Raw genomic sequence first — 22,553 nt, 5'->3', positions numbered from 1 at the left:
CTCGGTGAATCAGTCCTGGTGGTGGGCCCCGTCCCCAACACTGTCCAGGGGCCCCTGGGCCCAGTGTTCCGACTCCTACTGTGCACAGCTCTGCTGTGGCCCCTGCCACGTTCCACATCCACCCACTCTCCCAAGACACCCATCCTCTTCTCAGCTGAGCCCCCTCCTGGAGGGTGGCCTTCCAACTCTTTAGCCTACAGTGATTTCTTCCATTAGCTCCAACTGTGCTTGCAATAGGCCCACACAGCTGGAGACACACACACACACACACACACACACACACACACACTTTATAGCCCTGGGGATCAAACCCAGGGCTCTGAGCATGCTAAACCCACCACTCTACCACTGAATTACACCCTCAGCCCCTTTATATGTATTTCTTTTACGGTGGCACAATGCATACGAAGTTTAGCATTTAACCATTTTTAAATGTAAGGTCCAGGGGCAACAAGTTACACTTATTCACAATGTTGTGATACCATCACCACTATTTCCAGAACTTTCTTTATCACTCAAACATAAACTCTATACCCATTATACTATAACTCCCGATTGTTCTCTTTCCTTAAACTCCTGGCAACTATCATTTCCTTTCTATAAATCTGACTGTTCTAGGTATGTCACATAAATGGAATTTTCAGTTTCTGACCTTCTGTGACTGGTTTATTTCACTTAGCATAACATCCTTAAGGTTCATCTGAGTTGTATTATGTGTTGAAATCCCCCTCCTCTTAAAGGCTGAGTACTATTCCACTGTGCAGATAGACCCATTTTGTGTACTCATTCATTACTTGATGGACACAGGGCTGCTTCCCCTGCTCAGCTGTTGTAAAAGGTGCCACAGTGCACCCTGGTACTGGCTCTAGGACTGGGAGTCTTGCACTGACTAATAGCTCCATCAGGTGAAAACAGGGCAGACCTGAAGGTGTGGCCCCAGCAGGGACCACAGTGGCTGCTGGTTTGCCCCCTGCCCCTCCACCTGCCTGCAGACCGCTCCTTACCTCTGTGTTTGTGACCAGCATTTCTCGGGACACATAGGCGATGGTGCAGTCCTCTGTCTGACACTGGATATGAAAGATGCCATGGTCCATGACGTCAGGGGGATCGGGCCAGTACTGGTGACATTTGGTCTGTAAGAAACGGAGTGCAGGTTAGCTTCCTCTGTGGGGTGTGTGCGGGAACAGCCCACGGGAGACAGGCTGGCTGGGCAGGCGTCCCAGGGAGAGCTGGTGGGAGAAGAGGAGTCAGGCAAGGCCCATCTGCTGTGTGTGTTCTGGGATGGGGACACAGAGGAAGCTCCTTCCTCCTTTAGCAAGTGGGTGGGGGTCGGCAGGCCAGAGGCCAATCAGCCCAGGGACAGAGCCTGTAGGAAGAGGACAAGAGACTTCTCTTCTCCAAGGTTCATTTGTTGAAAATGATCAGACACGGACCTGGGCTTATGAGCAACCTCCACCCAACCACCCACCCCTCTCAGGCCTACCAGGTCTTGCAGGCCCCTTCCCAGCTCCAAGAGCCCCTGTAACCTCAGCCCTCCACCCTTGACCTTGCCTGTTAGAAGGGAGCCCCAGGCACAGTGGTCAGAGCACAGAGAGAACTCCTATGGTTTCACAAACCCTCTCATTTTCACATTTTCCACTTGAGGGCTAGAGACAGCATCAGCCTGAGGACCTGGAGGACGGTGACAGCTGGAGAGGGTGTGCAGGGAGCTCAAGGTGGGGTTGTCCCACGGCAGTCCCTGTTACTGCTGCTATGGGTCTGCATCAACTGAGTAAAGGGGGCTCAGAGATGCTCTAGAAATCCAGATTAAGGAATCTCCAAGCTGAAATGAAGACCTCTTTTCACGTGGGGAGCATCTCCTGGTCCTCAAATACTTCCGAGATAATTCTCTGTGGCACTGAGACTCCAGAGCAGACTCGGATCCTGGCTCAGGGAAGTGACTTGCCAAGGTCACAGAGTGTCGTGACCCTGTTCAGCACAATCCCCAGGACACCACAGTGTCTCTCAAAACACCCATGGCTTCCCCACAGACTGACCGATGCCCTAACCCCCCCCCACAAACCCCGCAGTGTCTTCCATATGCCGTTGATGCCGCCGCCTCTGGCTTCTAGGTCAGACGCTGGGCTAAGCTGCCCCTCCCATCCGTCAAATTCTCACTCATTAAAAAAATATTTGTCTCCAAGCCTAGAGTCGCACCGACTTAAGTAAAAACTACATTTGTTTAGAGCAGAAAAGTGGTATGATAATCCTGACGCAAGCAATTTGTCAGGAAACAGCTTTCCTGACCTTAGTTTCAAATATCACTGTGACTATCTGAAATTAAAATACACTGCTGTGAAGTTGCAGTTGAGAATTTACTTGGAAACAGTACATGTGGGTGTCTTGGTTAGGAACCGCTTTCCAACTTTCCTTAACCACAAAGGGTTGCTTGTGGGTAGAGAAGGGATTTAAGTCGCCCCCAAGGGCTCTGCATCTGCCTGCGTCCTCACCTGCACAGGAGGTGAGGCCCTGTGTTACAGTTCCCAAGGGTCCTGCCCGCAGGAAAACTGGGGGCAGATGCTCTTTGAAATAATCAACTTGTTCAAGGCAGAGCTACAAACACCTGAATTCCCAGAGGGTTTTTACAGTGCACCTGGCCAGGACTGGGTCTCTCTTTACTGCTGATCAAATTTAGATTTTGAGGTCCGTTTGGATGTATAATAAGCACTGGGGTGCAGTGGAAGATCAAGACGTTTGTGGAGATCCAGGGTTTCAATCCTGGTTAATGCGCTATACTAAGCAACTGTGTCGTCCTGAGCAGGTTACTTAACTTCTTTGAGCCTTTCTATATGACTGTTGCTGGAGGGGATGCAGGGGATGCCCCAGGTTCCTATGAGGATGACCTGATATAAGCTCATTCATTCTCTGAGCCTCAGTTTACTCAGAGGTATTCACAGTTCTTTCTTTGGGGTTATTCTGAGGCCAAGATAAAATAATACTGTTAATAACATTAATAATCAATACTATCGTCTGAATGGTATGGGAGGGTGCTTTGCATGGATGTTATTTTATCTTGGCCTAGTGACAGCCGGAGGAAGGTACTATGAAGGCCTCTGTTTGCATGAGTAAACTGAAGCTCAGAGAGTCAATCAGTCAGGTCATCCACACAGGCACTGGGGCGTGGGAGTTTCACTCCAGGGCTATGAACTTGCTGTGGGATTAAACAGGTAACCCACACAAAGGGCTTGGAGGGACAATGGTCAGTGCAGCTGGTCGGCGGGCAATGGGGCTGCTGGAGACGAAGCCCCAGTTGGCTGCTGCCAGGATTCAGAGGCTCTTTCCTCTGGATTCACAGGCTGAGCAGGGATCACTTCTAGCCCCGAGTGAGGCTTTGAGAAGAGGGTTCAGGAAGGGAAAACTGGCCACTGAAACGATTTTGGAAAAGAAGTGCCTGTCTGGACCAGAGGGGACATGCTGAAGACTGTGTTCCTGGAGGGGGTGGAGCGTTATCTTAGGAAGATGGACGTGGGTTTGAGGGAAGAGGCATGGACCCAACTTTTATGATGAAGTTTGCTTTCTTGCTTAGTCAGTCAACACACATCCCTGCAGACATGGTGATGAATGAGATGTGCTTGTCATTATCCTCAAGGTGCTCTCAAATCTGGCCATCAGAAGGTGTGAAGGAGAAAAGGCATAGAAAGAGGTAGGTCATGTGGGAGGTGATGTGGATGTCCTGGACAGGGGACAGGAGCTCAGTGCTGAAGGCCGAGGGTGTTCCCCAGTTGGGTGGGGCAGGCAAGGATCATCAGGGCAGAGGGCATGGGCTGCTCAAGGTAAAGAGGCCCCTGGTGTTGCCAGGGAACAGAAGACACCTGGATACGACCTCCCAGGAGGGACAAGCTGGTCTGGGGTGGGTGCTGGGGCGGCGGTGCTCTGAGCATCTGAGGGGCACCACGGGAAAACACAGGACCAGTGTGAACCAAGGCAAGGTCTGGCTGAAAGCTTGTCTCTGCCTGAGCTAGACTACAGAAGACTTGGGACCAGCAGGAAGTCCCTGCTATTCCTGGGAGGGAGATGCAAAGGCTGTGACAACAGGCAGGGGCCCTGGGGACACAGGACAGAGACTGGGGGTCATAAAGGTGGTCAGTGGTGGCAGCCCATGGTGAGTAGGTATGGGAAGGGATGCACCAGACTCCTGCTTGGGTGACCAGTGCCAAGTGCCTGGGATGGGGGCCAGGGGGACGGGCCATGCGTGTGCCTGCACGTGTGCATTTGTAGGGTGGTGACTCTGGCACCATCTGTGAGGACACTCAGGTAGGCATGTCTTGTCAGTGAGCACAGGGACTTGGGGTTCAGGGGGTGGCAGGAGTCAGTGCCCAGCTCCATTTGCTGAACCACCCAGCAGGCAGGACAAAACCTGACCGAGAGGTTCCCAGGCAGAATCCTCCTGTCCCTGTGCACATGTCACCAGGCACAGTGTGGTTAACGGGTAACGAGCGCGTGGGAGCCCACAGAACTCTGTGCTGCTCCAAACCTCTTCCTGACACGTCACGGGATCCTCACGACAATCTCAGTCTCTACTGTTACTCGGATCAGCAGAACAACTTGCCTCTGGTGAAGGGAGATGAAGGCAATGAGATCCAGAGTCACTAGCCACACAGAACACCCACGACAGGCTTCATGCAACTCATTCTGAACCCTCCAAACAACCCAGAAGACAGGCATTGCCACTCCTTTCTAGTGACAAGGAAACCGAGGCTTTGAGTCCTGTCCACGTGTACCCCATTAAATGATGGTTCCAGAAGCCAAATGCCTCCACTGAGCCCAAAGCCTGTGCCTAAGTGACTGGCAAATGAGAAGAAAACTTATCCATATTATTCACACGTAGATGGAAAAACGGATCTCTCCCCCAAAGAAATGCCTTATGGAAGGAAAATGAGGAAAAGTGACTTCCAGATGAAAAGCAATACCTCAAGGGGGAAACCCGAGCCTCAAGGGACAGCACAACGAAAACCACTCTGCACAAAACGGAAGAAAGGAGAAATGAAAGCGAGCCACAGGTGAGAGTCGGCCTGACCCCCAGGAGTTGGAGGTTGTGGCTCTGCACCCCCAGACGCAGAGGCAGCACGGGGGGGCGTGGGGCCACCAGCCAGCGCACACCTCCGAGTCCTACTCTACTGAATGCACCGCATGGGAGAAAAGAAGTAGGAGCTGATGGAAATCTCACCTTTTGGAAAAAAAGGGGCAAAGCTGCTCACTTGGAAGGACCAACTCCTGATGCAGAAGAACTGGGGGGTGTGACGAGGAGTCAGGGACAGTAGGACAAAGGGCTCGGGTCACCCAAGGGTTTTAACAGGAGAGGGGAAACACACCCTGGAGTTTGGAAGAACAGGTTTCTAACAACTGATCACCAAGAGAGTAAGTTCCCAGGCCAGAGGTGCTGAGGGAACGCCAGGCCTCACGGGAGACCGGGAAAGAGCCGGGAGCGGAATGGGTTCAGATGGCAGAAAGGGCTCAGAAACAAAGAAACGTGCAGGTCACAGAAACCTCAGATGAGCTCGGGTTCAGAGCGGCCACCCACAACAGAGAGCAGAGGAGGGCAGGAACAAGGAGCAGGAGGGGCAGGACCTGGCAGAGTGGACAGAGGAGGGTGAGGCTTCTTGGAGGGCACAAAGGGACTGGCAGAGAAGGGAAGGAAGGGGCTGCCATCCAGGGCAGATCATCTGTCACTGCCCATTCCTGTGGGGGCTGCCTTATCTCCAAGGAGAAGAATGGCTGTCCAGCTGGGAAGGGCACGGTGGACTTTCAAGGGGAAAGAGAATCCTGACAGGCAAGAGGCCAGGGACAGCACCAAGCTGCCCAGCTGGATTCTGATGCAGACTCTACGGAGCTGCATTATGAACTAAAGACCTCACGAGACAGCAGAGGGGCACCAGGCCCTGAGAAAATTGGGAGGATCAGGCACCCAGCAGACAGGACAGGGGACCAAAGGCAGGCAGACACAGCACAAAATGACAAGGCAAAAGACTTGATGTCCACTAGCTGTAAAATATCAGAATGGCCCAGATTAGAGCCTGCCAAGCGCAGGACGCCTCCCACCTTATGAGACTGGGTGTGCGTCAGTCACACACAGCTACATGCGGAGACGTGCTTTCTCACACGGTATTTCTGATTCTGCCATAAAGACAGACTCAATCCTTGTTGAAAACCACTTTAACATCACCTAATACTTTAATTCTATTTTTATAATAACCGAGAGAGCGCCTCAGATTCAGAGCTGAGGAAGGCAAGATTATTTAGAATTGGTGGTCTTCATATTTTTACACATACCTTTTATTTATGGCAAGTGATATGGACCAGCAGACTTCCCTTTAAGAAATATCTTTCAAAGGAAATTTATCAAAGTAGAAGAAAGTCAATTCGAAGAAAATGATAAATAATATCACAATATGGTCCTCATAATAGTCATTAATGTGGCACCAAAATTACTACTACTGCCAGCTAAGATTTATATAATATTTTCTGTGTGCCAAGCACTCTTACAAGAAGCTACTCATGTTAGCTTTCAATTCCTCCACAATCCTACAAGATTGTGGTTACTCCCATTTTACACAGTTATAAGCCACACAGGAAGTGCAGAGCGAGAATTTAAACTCAAAAAGTATGGTTTTAGGGCTTCCTTACCCACTACACGACAGAACCAGCAAGCTGTAGGCACTTTAGAGAAACCGAGGGGATGGTACTGTGAGCTGGCTGGAGTTACCTGTTTTCAAAAAGGGTCCAAGTAATTTCTTATTAAGAACAAAAACAGGAGAGGTGTTGAGCTTTTCCTTGGTGAGCCCTTATTTTTTCAGGGCCCCAGCTTGGGGTGCCCTTCTAACCCATGGCCAGACATCTGGCTTCGGATTTTGCCTTCTCATCCCCTCCGGGCGGTGGAGGTGATGGGCCGGGAGGGCCAGAGCCAGGCTGGATTGACCCTCGGACCTGGCTAAGCTTCCCAGGCCCTCCCGGTGGTCCAGGAATCGGGCCAGGGGTTGGGCTAGGTTCGGAGGTGTGGGGGATTCCCTCATGCCCTCCGCCCTATGAGTGCTGTGGAAGGATGGCATACTGTGGACCTCAGGTTGGAATGGGCCTGATCCCCCAACGGTGGCCTGGAGACCTCTCAACCTGAGATCGAGGTGGGAGCTGGGATGGAAGGCAACTCTGAGGAGGCCTCCCCCGAGCCTTGCATTGCTCACCCTGCTGTTGTGAAAGTGGAGAAGGAGAAGGTGGATCAAAACCATGAGGAGTCCCAAGATATCCAAGCTTTGCAGAAAGAACTCGAGGAATTTGCCAAGCTGCTGAAGCAGAAGAGGATCAACCTGGGATATACTCAGGCCGATGGGGCTCTCCCTGGGGGTTCTCTTTGGGAAGGTGTTCAGCCAAACGACCATCTGCCGCTTTGAGGCTCTGCAGCTCAGTTTCAAGAACATGTGCAAGCTGCGGCCCCTGCTGCAGAAGTGGGTGGAGGAAGCAGACAACAATGAGAACCTTCAGGAGATATGCAAAGCGGAGACCCTCCTGCAAGCCCGGAAGAGAAACCGAACAAGTATGGAGAACCGATTGAGAGGCAACCTGGAGAACATGTTCCTGCAGTGCCCAAAACCCACACTGCAGCAGATCAGCCACATTGCTGAACAGCTAGGGCTTGAGAAGGATGTGGTCCGAGTGTGGTTCTGTAACCAGTGCTAGAAGGGCAAACGATCAAGCACTGATTATTCCCAACAAGAGGATTTTGAGGCTGCAGCTTCTCCTTTCTCAGGGGGACCTGTATCCTTTCCTCTGGCCCCAGGGCCCCTCAGGTTACGGAAGCCCTCACTTCACCACACTCTACTACCCGGTTCCTTTTCCTGAGGGGGGAAGCCTTTCCCTCTGTCTCTGTCACCACTCTGGGCTCTCCCATGCATTCAAACTGAGGTACCTGCCTTTCCCAGGTACTTTCCCTTTCCAGAGGAGCGAGAGAGAGAACCTGGAGTCCGGACCAGGGCTTTTGGGATTAAGTTCTTCATTCACTAAGGAATTGGAAGCTCAAAGGGTGGGGTGAGGAGTTGGGGAACTGGTTGGAGGGAAGGTGAAGTTCAATCATGCTCTTGATTTTAATCCCCACATCACTCATACTTTGTTCTTAAATAAAGAAGCCTGGGACACAGTAGATAGATAAAAACAACAACAACAAAAAGAACAAAAACACAACCAGTGTGACTCCACGTCATGTACACCCAGAAGAATGAGAAGTTATACCCCATTTATGTATGATGTGTCAACGTGCATTCTACTGCCATGTATAACTAATTAGAATAAATCTTAAAAAATTACAACTGAAACAAAAATAGATAAAAATGAAATTTCCAGACAAAAAGACGAAGTGACGCCACAGAGCTGGCACATAAATCAGTCAAGCCTCAGATAGTCTCTCATGGTTACTGGGTAGAGGAGAAGCAAAAATGGGAGGGAACAAGAGCAGGGCTGTCAGGATTAACAACTGCTCCCCAAAGTGCGTTCTCAGTGCCTCTGAAGAACAGTATTCTAGAGGAAGTTTCCACTGTTTCTTGACTGTACGATTTTTCATCATTGACTTAGGGATGAGAGATTCTTACTAACTCTGTGATCAACAAGAGCTAAGAATCATAACTGATGCAAAGAAATAAGGATGCCCCCAAAAACCAGATCTGAGGGCTAAATACCCGACATTTGCTGGACACTTGAAACCTGCAGTTCTCTAAGCTAATAATATTGCATTGTCTTAGTTGTCACTAACCCTCCAAGGTGGGCATGATTATTATCTCCATCGTACATTTAGCAGAAGCCGAGGGTCTGAGAGGTTAAGTAACTTGCTCAAAAGGAACCTTGTTTTCATCCCAGTCTGGCTCTAGTGTGCTGGATAAAGGTTCCAAGAGCTAAGGGCCTAAGCGCTAAAGAGGAAAAAGAGGCTCAATGGCAATCGCAAGATAAAGTCCACATAATCTCTGCTGACCGTGGTTTAATGGAAGCCCAGGGTTATTTTCAGATATTGAAAAAGTTGATACAGAAAAGAAGAGGAACTTATTTTGTGTCTTCCATGTAGCAGAACCAAATGGGATGAAGGTTAAAAGAGATATCTTCATTGTGAGGGGGAATTTTTAAAAAGCAGAGCTGAACATCAACAGGATGGATCCTGGAAGTGTGCTAGTCGAGGTAGGGAGCAGTTTATCTAGGATCACATATGTAAAAGCCCTCTGCAATCCATGGGGGCTCCGTGGAATTAGTAGAAATTCTTATTTTGTTTCAGGTGAGAAAGTAGACTTATCTCCTCAAGAATAGTAGCCTTATCAATTCCTAGGTATTCTCAATTTCAATGTGGATTATTTTGGCTTTCTGAACTACATTGGGGAGGGAATCAATGGGAGGAAGTGGCACAGAGATCACTCAAAGCAGGGGGTTCAAAAGTAATTTCTAGGGCTGGGGTTGTGGCTCAGCGGTAGAGCGCTCGCCTAGCATGTGCGAGGCCCTGGGTTTGATCCTCAGCACCACATACAAATAAAAAAGATATTATAAAAAAAAGTAATTTCTGTTTGATTTTGGAATGTGTTTCTGAATATTTCATAAAGAAGACATCCAGATGTATCTACAAGTTAAGGAAGCATGATAGGAGTATCACTTATATACTGACTTCTGTTACAGGATCATGGAACTGTTTCTATGGAAAATGGTACAATAATATAATTTCTCCTATTCACAGCCACCATTTACCTGGTACACATTGCCCTTTCAAAATGAGCACTTGTCCCAGCCAACACAGGGGCTCTGAGAATATAGGGTAAGGCAAGAGGAACTGTCTTCTGGTTTGACATATTGAATCCATGCTGGGAGTGGGCAGGAGTGGGGCTGAGCTTCCCATTCTTGGGGGTGCCATTTGGTGGAACCAGAGAGATCTATGGGGCATGAAGGGGCTAGACCAGGAGGCCACTTCCAGCCCAAGATTTATGCTCCATACAACATGATGCGACACTGCACACATCTGAATTGGAAGCTGATCTACTTACCCGCCCTCGCTCTGTGAGAGTTGTCAACATGACAATTAGAGATAACTTCTGATCCCAGACGACTTGCCAAAATTGTGCACAGGTATGTGGCAGGGGTCCCTGAGTGGCAATGTACTTGTTCACAAGGTTAGCAGCAGGAATTTCCATCTAGCAAGAGATTGGTAAGGGATTACAATCTGTGACTTCCACAAGGTGGACAGGGTTCTGCATTTTAAACTCTTCTACTTGCGGATATCACATCAAACCATTATATTAATCCACAGTGAATAAGAAAAATCAAAGAAAGTTATTGCTAAAAATCCTTGAAAAAGATTTGATGATAACGCCACCATTAATATCTTTAAGATTAAAGTGGATGACACTCTGTTGGCAAAACCCAGAAATGTCCCTTCAACATGGAGTTTAAGTGACTTTCATTGCTTTCTACTAAATATAACTACTACCCATTATCTTCATTTTCAGCAGGACACATCGATCCTCACCAAGTTTTCCCATGAAGGAATTTCTATCAGAATTATTTCATTTAATTGTTTTTCAAATAGCTTTAATTAGGCTACCCTTTATGTGCCATGAAATTAAGAGCAGGAAATATTTATTTTTTATTCAAAGCAGACAAGAGTTGGTGGCATTGATAATACAGGTTCATACCGCCAACTCTTGTCACACTTTGCTTTCTGCATGACTTCCAACGATAATGTTATTAAGTCGGTCCATCTTTTTTTTTTAATTATTTTTTTAGTTGTAGATGGACACAATACCTTTATTTTATTTACTTATTTTTACGTGGTGCTGAGGATCGAACCCAGGGCTTCACACGTGCTAGGTGAACGCTCTACCACTGAGCCCCAGCCCCAGCCCAAGTTGGTCCATCTTGACCAACATTTTCCCATGCTGCTCCTCTTTCATTTTGCCCTCTGCGCTGAGTCTTCTCTATGCAATAACACTCAGAGTCCTCTGTGCTTTGGACTGGCAACTTCATTCATTCACTCTTAGGTTGGGAAGGTAAATGAAGGATCCCAATTCATGATTGGGTTAGTGCTTGGGCTCATGGCTTCCTTGACACTTGATAAAACAAAGAGACTGGATTCTGTGGGGTGGCCACCCATTTCTGATTCTCAGCTCTTAAGACATCAAGAATGTTGAAGTGAGGGCTTATGAATCCCATAGATGCTTTGGAATAAATAGGATCAATGATCAGACCAAATTTTATTAGGACAGTTTTATTTTTTTAAAATATTTATGTTTTAGTTGTAGGTGGACACAATATGTTTATTTCATTTTTTTTTTTTTTAATGTGGTTCTGAGGATCGAACCCAGTTCCTCACGTGTACTAGGCAAGCACTCTACCTCTGAGCCACAACCCCAGCTCCAGGACAGTTCTTGATCACTTCTATAACCTGAGACTTAGTCTGAAAAGTCATGTTTGTTTAGGTCAGGGTTTGGCAGATGATGGCTTGAGGGTCAAATCTGCTGGCCATAAGCTAAGAGTAGTTTTCAACATTTTTAGATGGTAGCATCTTAAATGCAAAGACCAAATTCTGACTCTGTATAGAAAAAGTGTGCTGACAATGGATTTAGATGGAGAAACTGAAGTTCAGAGAGACCAAGTAAATTGCCCAAAATGCACTTTCAGAGTAAAAATGAATGCTATCCTCAAAACATATGTACCTTTTCCTTTTCCTCTTTTGGGTCTTAGGTACAGAAGAGGTATTGTTTTTCTTATATTTAGGCAGGATGACACTAATAATGTGGGGAAAACCACATCAAGTAACAAACATACCATCAGCAAAACCAAATACCTAAGCAAGCAGCAAATACAGAGGTGTGTGGACAATGGAATTAGAAACACTGAAGGCCTCCTGCCCTTATCTCATTTTGCAGCTTTTCAAATTATTCAGTCTCTCTGAACCTTAGTTTTCTCCTCTGTAAAACTGAGACCCCTCTGCCTTCCCTCACATGGCTGCTGAGCTGAAATGAGGCCGTGAACAGGAGAGCACTGTCAACTGCCAAGCACCCCGCAGGCCACCCCCATCCTTGTTAGAGTGATGAACGCGCTGTATCTTACCACCCGGCTTCCTAACTTACATTCACATAACTTGCATTAATATAATCTTCATTTCCTTGCAATAATACCCGGGTGGTGTCATCTGTGGGAGAGAAAAATTTACCGATTATTCTGAGTGTTATTTTTATCATCCCAAGTAAACAAGAGTTCAGTTCCCAGCCCCATCTGCAGCTCTTGCCTCATTAGCATAAACACTATTCCCCAACTGTTCAGAGTCTGAAATGGCTGCAATAAAGACGGTGGTGTTTACAGACACACTGAAAATCGCTCCAGAATACCAGACAATCTGTTTTAAAAAGGGAAACATTATCTCAGTGTAGGGGGGGAAGGAGGCATTCATGCCGGATACTCACAAGGCAGCACATCTTTATATCGGTTTTTGTCCAAATTTTGAGGCAGCTTTGCAAATGTGATGGCCAAACCTGGCTTCTTTCGGTAGAGTTGCTAAATGACAAAGAGAGGCCAAAAAAGAAAAAAAAAAAAAAGAAAAAAAAATCACTGTGAAAAAACAGCTAAGGAAAGTAGGATGTGAAAATATACTTTAACCATACATGGCTCCAAAATCTTAACATTTTAAAGTGATTATATGTTGTTAACATATTAAGGGAAAAAAATCTTCCCAAAAAGAAATTCTACAGTTCTAGGAGAAACTGACTAAATCCTTTACTAATGTTTTACATTTGAGGATCTTTGGTGGGGGGAAGTCACAGGTGGGGATCTGAGTCACAAATAATGGGTCCTGATAACTTTTTTTTTCCCCCTTGGCAATTTGACACATGCTAAAAGCAAATAGTGGTGGTGGTGGGATGTATGTGTGTGGGGGAATTTTGACTCAAAATTAATAAAGATCACCTGAATTCGTTTTGAGCCCCATTTCCCTCCAACTCAATGAACCACATCTTTTGCTTAAGAGCCAGAGCGTGTCATTCATCATTTTAGAAGTTTATTTCCAAAGTAAAAACATTTGTCTGACATACAGTAACTCTGTTTAAAGCGCTATTTCCTTATACATGCAATCACTACCAAAAATTTAAAATAAATTGTGTATCTACAAGCACATATCAAATAGGTTGATATACTGCATGACATGATTTCCCCACAGCCCTCTGGGAGTTACTACAATTATTCTTATTTTGCAAGTGACAGTCAGAGGATAGATGCTTTGCCCAAGATAACAAATAAGAGGATGAACACATCTGTTGCCAATACTTATGTTTTCTTTTCTATACAGCAGTTTCCCCCAATTGAACAACTAAAGTTAAGCCCTTTGTTCTATGGAAATAATTTTTTCAATGTTGGAAGTGTTAATTTTTCTGTTTTTTTTTNAATTTTGATCAGCTAAGTATTTCTCAGGCTAATTTAGACATGAAGGACCCAGCATCCTACTGGATGGGAGGGGGGAGTTCTGGAAACACTGCCCTAATTTTAAAGCCTGTCCCCTTATTTACTAGATAGTATCCATTTCTCCATGTCATTAGATATTCTCTATAAAGATGAAACTTAATAATCTAGTTTACTATGTTTATTTTTGCAAGCTGTATTGTTTAGCAAACTGGCTTCTCTCTTACTCTGCTTTGCTCTTATTAAACTACACAGAATTTGTTAGAAGAGAATTAACATGGAGACCTGGGGTCATAAGAATAGCTATATTTTATATATTTACTGACTATTTTGAATTTCTGAATTCTACAAGAGCTTGGCTACTGATCTGATCACCTGTATGGTTTCAGTTCATAACAATCAAGTAGCTGCTGAACTACTCCTTAAACATCTGCAGGCTTTAAAGGACCCTGTGAGTTCATTCTAGAAATAAAGTCATGATTTATTGGAGGTTTTAGTTTGACTCTGGCAGAAGGAGGACATCTGAGTGGGTCAAATTTATCTAAGTGGCATTTTGGTTCTAACTGATTAAATGTATGAAGGGAAATCCAATTATGTGAATGCAACCAGTAAATCTAACCTGGAGGTAAAAAGATATATACCTTCTATGTAACAAAGATATACATGCAGTCACCTTGAGAAAGTCTGGCAGACAAACAGATCTAGTAAAATGCTTTAATTATATGATTTAAATGTATCTCAGTAGTAGGACTACAGAACACTAAAAATGTTAAAGATGTACTATGGCAGAGAAACATTTTAAAATGTGTATGCTCTGGGATTTATCCAACAAGAATTCATAAAGATTCATGTCAGAGAAGTTTACCTGCAGCAGAATATTTATTCATGGAAAACCAGAAAACGGTAACAACCCGAATATTCCCCAAGAAGGGGAAGTTCTGACTTAAATTACAGCACAGTCAGACCTTAAAATTCTGTACAAAAAATAAAAAGCTAAAAGTCCAGATTTGGAAGAACATCCCTTCATCTACTTTTAAATGAAAATTGTGTATTAAAAAAAAAAACAACATACACGATGGTGATTCTAAACAGCAGCACATACAGAGTGTATACGGGGTGTATAACACACAATCCTGTGTGTGTGCACTTGTGTATGTGTGTGTACCATACATGAGCACGAACACAGGAACAGGTATGGATGGATGCACACCAAATTGTTATCTGTAACTTACAACAAAGAAAAAACTGAATGGGATGGGAGTTGGGAGACTTTTTTACTTGGGCTATTTCTGAATGATGATAATGAGAATGATTTTTTTTTTTAAATTCATGACTGGAGTGAGGGCGAAAAAAAAGAGAACAAATCTATTTATAAAATACAAAATTTTCCGGGAAAGCTGGGTGAGCAAATCAAAAGCCAAGACTTCTTTGGATTTAGGAAGTCCAAGAAAGCCCATCGTGTTTACATCTGCTCTGCAAAGGTTGGCGCTGAACAGGACTGACGCCATTCAGGGGAACAGGATTCAAGCGCATAGTCTCAGGCGTGTGAAAAGGTGGCTTTCAAGGTCCTTCTCTGCCCGTGGGCTGCTGGGTCAGCTGGGTGTACGAACTTGCCCTGAGACGGGGCTGATAAGAGTGGAGTGGGACGTGCTGGGAACACAGGCATGTCAGGGATGGAGCAGTGACTAAGGCGTTAGGACACTGGCCAGAATTTGAGACAAGACCCATAAAGTAACTATTCCCTGGAAAAAAACAGCATTTGTTTCCATTATTCCCAGGCTGCAGGTGTGTAAGGCAGACAAGATCTCCCAGTTGTAGATCCCCTAAATTCTGTCGTCTTAAAATGGGAGCAGCCAGGGGTTGGGAGGCAGGGTCATGGGGACAAGCACTTAAGAAATCACTTGGTTTTATGAATAATTTTTTTTTTTTTTGGTACCAAGGATTGAATCCAGGGGTGCTTTACACACTGAGTCACATCACCAGTCTTTTTATATTTTTGAGACAAGATCTCACTAAATTGCTTAGGCCCTGGCTAAATTGCTGAGGCTGGCCTCGAACTAGCGATCCTTTTGCCTCAGACTCCTGAGTTGCTGGGATTACAGGTGTGCACCACCATGCCCTGCTGAAAATATGAATTTTTATGACCTAAAATGCATGTTCTCACCTATCAGAGTGAAGTTCTAAGAAGCTCTGAAACTAAGGGTAAATTATGAAAATCTCGGGCCGAGAGGGGTTGCTAAGAAACAGCAGTATTTAAACTGTAATATCAGCATCTCCAGCTCTGGCCTCTGAAGACAAACAGCTGAGCAGAGGACCTGGCGCTGTCTGGCGCTACACCGCCAGACACTGGCGGGGTGGACCGGAAGGCCTGCTTTGGAGTTTAGACATCTCTGCTTTGCGCACGGTTTCCAACATCAGAGAGAGGCCTCAGGGGCTCCCATCCCTTAGCTCCTCTCACTGAGCCAAAGCCGTGAGATCGAGTCGCACCCTGGACAAGGGCTGCAGACACGACCAGCTCCAACAGGGACTGCGGCAGGGTGGGACCCGGCAAGCAAAGGACACCTCCACCAACCCCAGAACAAAGCGGGCTTCTCGCTGGATTCTGGAAGGCTGAGAACTGGAGAAGGGGGAGGCAGGAGAACAAAGGGAGGGGGCCGAGGGGACCTCGGGCAAGGGGAGCGCAAGCAGCAAGAACAGTCCCTTCCATGCCCCACAAGAGCCAGAGCCAGCTTCAGCCATGACTGGGACTCCCAGTGACTGTCCCCTGAATCAACTACACCATTATCTCTGTGGGAAGCCTGCTTGTTCTGTTCACCGCCATGAGCCCCGAGGTCAGCACTGTGCCTGGCACACAGGAGGTGCTGGGCAGCGGGAAGGGAGCATGGGGTCTGTGGCTTTAAAGGGGGTGCAAACCACGTGAATGAAGCTGACAAAAGATGGCAGTTGTGGCTTTCTTGGACGTGGTGCTGTGGAACAGAGCTCAGGGCACTCACCTTTCACAAAGGCCCCAGGAGGTGTCTTCCTGGTGCCACTGGATGGACGAGCTAACAACTCACTACTCCCAGGGAGCCTGTCCACACTGGGGACATCCCCTTTCTTCATATCGACTCAGCCAGAGGTCTCATGGTCTCAAGGGCACCTGCAGCCTCTACCTACTGTCCAGGTGTGCTGCGCTGACATGGTTGTAGTTATTTGGGGATTTCATTATAGTTTGGGTATTAAATGTCCCCTGAAGGCTCCTATGCTAAAAGCTCCGTCGTTTTCTAGCACCAAAACCGCAAGTCAAACTAAACTATAAACCTTCCCTCCTTTTAGGTGGATTTTGTCATAGCAAAAATGGACACTTAACAGAGACCTTTGATAGTAGTGGTCTTTCAATGTCCAGTCCCAGATGTACGTTCTACTGTTGGCGTACTCCCGAGTACACTGGTGGCGTCTCCTTCACATACACACACAAACGGGGCAAGTCCTAGCACGTGACATGGATGCACAGAATGCACACAGGGTCGTTCAAGGGCCCCTGTGTGTATCTATCTATTCCAGACACACTAAATTGATACTTTTTTAAAAAATGAGAAAAAAATGGCAAACCATTTTTTTTTCTTTTCCTGTGTGTGTGTGGTGCTGGGGATTGAACCCAGGACCTTGTGCAGGCAAGGCAAACACTCTACCAACGGAGCTATGTCCCCAGGCCAGGAAAACCATTTAAAAAATATATTTGGTGGGGGGTACTGGATATTGAACCCAGCGTGTTTACCACTTCCTCAGCCCTTTTTATTTTGATAGAGACTCTCTCTAAGCTGCCCATGTAGGCCTCAAATTTGCCATCTTCCTGCCTTAGCCTCCTGAGTAGCTTACAAGTGTGCACCACCACACCTGGCTTTATGTGCACTCTGATGGGTGGGCTCTACTCTGGAAGGTACCATTGCCCTCATTAATTTTGACCTGTGTTGATTTAAACCTCTCACAGTTTTCAGCTATCTTTGCTCGTGAGTCACTTGTTTTGACACTAACGGGTAGTTCCTACAGTGGCAAGGTAGGTGCCAATTAAGGAAGCACGGGTCGGAAAAGAGAAGAATGGGTTTTGGTAAGGATGGACGATGCTGAAGTGGAGGGGTGAGGGTACACGAGTGGACAGGACACTGGGTCTCCTGTGGCCACTGCTCTAATCCGTCAATCTGGGGAGGAGGCATTCCCTTGCAGTACTCTTCACTTTCTATCAGAAGAGGAGTCTTCAAAGAGGTCTTAACTAAGAGTGGGCAAGGAGGCAGTTGCCCGTCACGTGGTCCCTGGATGGCATGAACACAGGGCTCTTTTGTTTGATGGAAAGCTGGTTCTCAAACAATGGACAGCTGAGCATCAGCACTGAGTTTTTATCCATGAAGCCATAAACCAAACGCATAGCCTTGCCCTGGCTTCAACAGAACTCCGACTCGGGGCAGTGTGGGTGAAGCCACAAGCTGAAGGAAGGAAGGGAGGGAGGGAGGGAGGAAGGAAGGAAGGAAGCTGTGGCGAACGGGTACAGTCCTCAAGGAGGACAGCGTCCTGAATGTGCTGCCGACAAGGACCTGGCAAGAACCAATCTGTTCCATCCTACAGAGAAGAAAACCCGATCTTGGCTGAACAAAATACAGCATTCAAGGCCAGTCACAAATGCTGCCCAACTGCCCAGTGTCACCGCGATAGGGGACGGACAGCTCTGGAGGTTGGGTGGAGCTGGGACACGCCTGTCAGTGGTGAACTGCTGCCACCAGGGGACTAGAGCTGTTTGTTTGTAGGTAGGTAAGTGTTTGAGCCAGCGTCTCACTCTGCTGCCCAGGCTGGTCTCGAACTCTGGGATCCTCCTGCCACAGCCTCTTCAGTGGCCGGGACAACAGGTATGCACCCCCATACCCAGGTGGATTCTTTTAACATAAATCATAATTCTGGCTCTATCTCTGACTAGGTATGTGACACCAGACAACCTCTTTGCCTCTCCCTCTCCTGATTCTGATCCTGGGCTTGTGGCTGAGTGGTAGAGTACGTACCAGCTCTCGCACCAAAAATAAAATAAATAAAAAATCCTAATAACTCTGGCTGTCACCTGTTTCACAGAACTGCTGTGAGTACTGGAACAACATATGTGAAATACACGTGGTAGATCCCAGAGTACTCCAGAATGTTGATTATTATTAAGTGTGATTTTGTTACAGCTGGGACCAAATGCTTTCTGGAACACATATGTAATTGTTAACTGAAAGCCATGGGAGGGACGAGGGAATTCCCTCAATTAAAAAAAAAAAAAAAAAAAGAAGAAGAAGAAGAAAGAAAGCTTCAGAGCAAGCTTCCAGGAAGCCAGTGCTCCAGGAGGGACTCTGTCTGCTGCCCCAGGCAGGTGCTTTGTGTCACAGAGTGGGTGAGGAGGACACCTGCCCATGGACCCTGCCAGCGATCAGCCCCACTTCCTGCTTCTGGGCACAGAGCACATCAGTCAAGCTGCCTGTCTGCCCATGGCACTGGAGGAAGAGTAATGGGGACATGGCCATGTTGTCTGGGCACAACAGGCAGGACTTGCAGGGTTCCAAGCTCAGAGCCCTCTGACCACTTCTTGTACAGACTGGGCATGCTCTTGGAGCCTCTCTGTTTACAAATAATAATAGCTGTTGTTACTTTTAAAAAATTTTTAATTAAAAAATATTTTTAGTTATAGTTGGACATAATACATTTATTTTATTTATTTATTTTTATGTGGTGTTGAGGATCGAACCCAGCGCCTGGCACGGGCTAGGCGAGCACTCTACCGCTGAGCCACAACCCCAGCTCCTGTGGTTACTTTTTATGGTGTCCTGATCATGCACCAAGCAATGAATTAAGTGTTTATCTCATCTACTTCTTCCAGTTCAACTCACGAGACGACCTACCCATAGATGAGGACATAGAGGCCTCAGAGGTCAAGGGAAGGGAGTAAGGGGTAAAGCCAGGATTTAAAGTGACTCTGGCTCTCTGTGACCTTCGCTAGGCTCTGTACCCTAGAAACAGCCCTCAACAGGCCAAAGCATCTTTTAATTTCCAACGGCTACAGAACAAGCTCTAGAGTTGGCTGCCTGGGCTTAAGTCGGGCTCTACCTCTTACAGGGGGCCCTTTATCTGAGACTCGGTCTCTTCTCTATATGATGGGGATAATGGCTGGATCCACACAGAGCTGTTCAGAGAATTACGTAAGCTGACACCTTCACAGCCTGTGGCACTGGGTAAGTGCCCACTAAAGTGCTCACTTTCGTACTAGTTTCCTGTTTGATCTAGTGTCCCTTGAACCAAACTGTTCTAGCAGCTGCGGAGGACATCTGCATGTGATGCTCCAGTGACCCTAGGGCTCCTTGGGAGGCCAGGAGAGACGATGGCAGAGGCAGAGCTCCCACCACAGAGCAGATCTGCTTTTATCTGCTTGTATTTTGGAATTCTGCAAAAGAGGCTATGTAAAAAGAAGGATTTCCTACTTAATTTCTAGAAAATTTACAGACGAAATGAAAAAACGTGTGTCCACACTAAAATTTAACTCTCTTACGGATGTATACGTTTTCTGCTTCTTTCTTCTGCTACTTTCTTACTCTCCACGAGTAGACTAGGATGGGCGGCAGGGGGCAAGGTCCTGATAGGTTTCCACCCTCTCCTCTCCACATCAGCTCGTGCATCAGAACCTCAGCTGACCTTGTTAAAGTACCAGTATCTGGTAGCTGTGGACAGTGCCCTAGTTTAACAAGCTCCCCAGTGGCTCCCATACAGGTGGTCAGAGGTCACCCTTTGAGAAACACTTTTACAAAAAGATAGGGGGTGGCAAGGCCTTTTAAAACTTCTTTTAAAAGTTGATGAACACTCTTCAGGGTCCATCGAATGGACACGCCCATATGGGAAATACATCAAAGCAGAGGCTGGGCGTGGAGGAGGCCTTAGGAAGCCGGGACAGGGCCAGCCTCAGAGCTTTCCCCAGGCCCAGCCACGGCACCGTATCAGCCAGAACAGCTCTCCCTGGATCCAGGGCCCTCCCTCGTCTGGGGCCAGCCAAGATTCCTGGTACCTCCTTATGCCACCTGACCTCTGTGGCCTTCAGCTGAGCAGGACCTCCTGAATTCCCTCCCCTTCTCACTTAGTCCCATCCATCCCTTATTAATCCCACATCTTACCCCAGGGACCACCTGGAACCTTCTCTTGCAGCTGCCCTGGTATGAACTATTTGTGTAATAAAATCTTACCCTACCTTGGTCTTCAGCTGTTTCTGACTCATGATACATATGGACCCCAAACACACCAAAATTAGATGGTGAGTTCGTTGCAGCCAGAAACCCCCTTCTTCCCTCGTTATGACCCAGATCTAGCATTAGGCCCATGGGAAGTACCTGCCACTGGCTGAATGGGTGATCGACTCCATGGTGTCTATTCCCTCCCCTCCTTCCCCAGTATTAAAACAAGAAGGATAAAACTGAGATCACCAGCAACTGGGTTGCGAGTTCTTCCTTCTTTTATCTACTTTGGAGAGTGTTTATGTTACTGTTCTCTTATCCAGATTTCATTTCCACAAGATAGGAACTCATTTTTTTGTTTTATGTTACCTGTCAAGGTAGCTAATTAAAAGTTTAAAATTCCCTATTGAATTTTTAGGGATCAGTTTATCTTTGCCTTCTGGGCTATGGGTTTTGCTCTCTGCTGCTGCTCAACCTGTTTTGCTGTGGTGTATTTTTATGTTTTGTGCCCTGCACCACCGGGAGATAGCCCTTCCTCTCAGAGCTGTGGCTTTGCGTCTTTGTTTGATATTCATGTTCCTCCTGCTTTCTTGAACCACTCTGCAGTCACATGCACCGGCCAAACTTCCTACTTTTGCTTCTGTGACTTTTTAATAAACGCCATCTGTGTGCCTGAATTCATCTGAGATGCTCGTCCTTAATTTATGAACCCAGACTCCGAGTGCTGTTGACCAGGCTCTGGTTTCTCGCTGGCCTATTTTGCATTCCTTCTGCTCTCTCAGTGTGTGAGCTAATCTGCTTTCTTTTACCTTTAAATAAATTTGGAAGATGGACGCACCCTAATTTCGATCCCTTAAGCAATGGACATCTTTGGTTTGGTAAAAGGCCTTGGTGGGTGCCTTTGTCGGCAGCCTCACTCCTGGCACCACGGATTGTGCCTCCTGGGGAAGATGGGGTCTGGCTTTGGTTTCTGTGGTTGAGATAGTGGGGTGAGGGAGAGGCTGTGTCCTCATGGGAAGACGCTAAGTGCTCGGATGCCCAGGGCGGCTGGGCTGGGGGTGACAGAGCTGGCCCCACTGCCCCCTGCTTCCTTCCACTGTGGAGTCTGAGCTTTTGTGCTGGTAGTTAATCAGCTCAGAGTCCTTCCTCCCCAGTTGCTGACAAGTCCCTCCAGGTCTACCGAATGCTATTAGAAGAGGGCGAGACTGAATTCAGCCATGGCTGAGGTCCTCATGGGCCTGCTGGACCTCATTGCTGTGCTGCTCCACCCCTAGGAGATGGCCCATGGCTGTGGCCTGTGGCAACTCTGCTGTTTGAGGTTTGTGAACCACAGTCATCTCGACCGCAGAACCGAGGGCTTGTGTCTTGCCTCGCCCGGAGCCGCTCAGTGGCAGCAGGGTGGCCTCGCAGGTGCGTGGCATGGCCTGGGCAGCGAGGGTCAGCCCTGGTGCCTCTTACCTCAAACTGGATCAGCACCGTCCCGCTTTCAAGGCCTTTTTTTAACAGTTCCATGGATCCTTCCAAAGTGTCCCCACCCTCCGGACACATGGGGAAAATGGTTTCTGGGAAAAGCTGGTTCAGTTCATCTTCAGATTTGATCTCGGTGAATGAGTGGACAGCTGGAAGAACAAGACAGAAGGCGTCCGGCACTTTGCTACTGGTTTCCCCGCCAAGGAGGACCCTGCAGCAGCTGGGCACAGGTGTTCAAATGTCTTACTGAGTGGATCAGCATGTGGTGGTGACCACCTCCACCGAGACCCCGTTTCCAGGTGAATGACCCAGTATGTGTCACTCACATAAACAACATCTGATCTCTGGTTAGTTTTACACGACTGCGTTTAGTACTCGCGGGCTTTTTGCCAAAGGTAAGGAAAGGAGGAAGAATGTTCT

The 22,553-nt window shown here is 47.1% G+C and overlaps 1 protein-coding gene and 1 pseudogene across 3 annotated transcripts in view; one reads left to right on the top strand and one right to left on the bottom strand.

Annotated features, from left to right (window-relative positions):
* Ptpn3 (protein tyrosine phosphatase non-receptor type 3) overlaps window positions 1-22,553 on the bottom strand; it is a 65,973-nt gene that overhangs the window by 5,655 nt on the left and 37,765 nt on the right. For both annotated transcript variants that reach the window (XM_015492212.2, XM_048783233.1), the window contains 5 exons: window positions 22,122-22,282; window positions 12,459-12,549; window positions 12,126-12,187; window positions 10,041-10,187; window positions 1,005-1,133 (listed from right to left, as the gene is read on the bottom strand). In XM_015492212.2, coding sequence (XP_015347698.1) covers window positions 1,005-1,133; window positions 10,041-10,187; window positions 12,126-12,187; window positions 12,459-12,549; window positions 22,122-22,282 — 590 coding nt within the window. The remainder of the gene's footprint in view (window positions 1-1,004; window positions 1,134-10,040; window positions 10,188-12,125; window positions 12,188-12,458; window positions 12,550-22,121; window positions 22,283-22,553) is intronic.
* LOC125610670 lies at window positions 6,863-8,046 on the top strand (annotated as a pseudogene). Its single transcript, XR_007340664.1, has one exon. The product of XR_007340664.1 is annotated as a POU domain, class 5, transcription factor 1-like (transcript).

Source organism: Marmota marmota, unplaced genomic scaffold (assembly GCF_001458135.2).
Source record: "Marmota marmota marmota unplaced genomic scaffold, marMar, whole genome shotgun sequence".
Taxonomy (NCBI): domain Eukaryota; kingdom Metazoa; phylum Chordata; class Mammalia; order Rodentia; family Sciuridae; genus Marmota; species Marmota marmota.
This window is presented reverse-complemented; position numbering and strand designations above follow the sequence as displayed.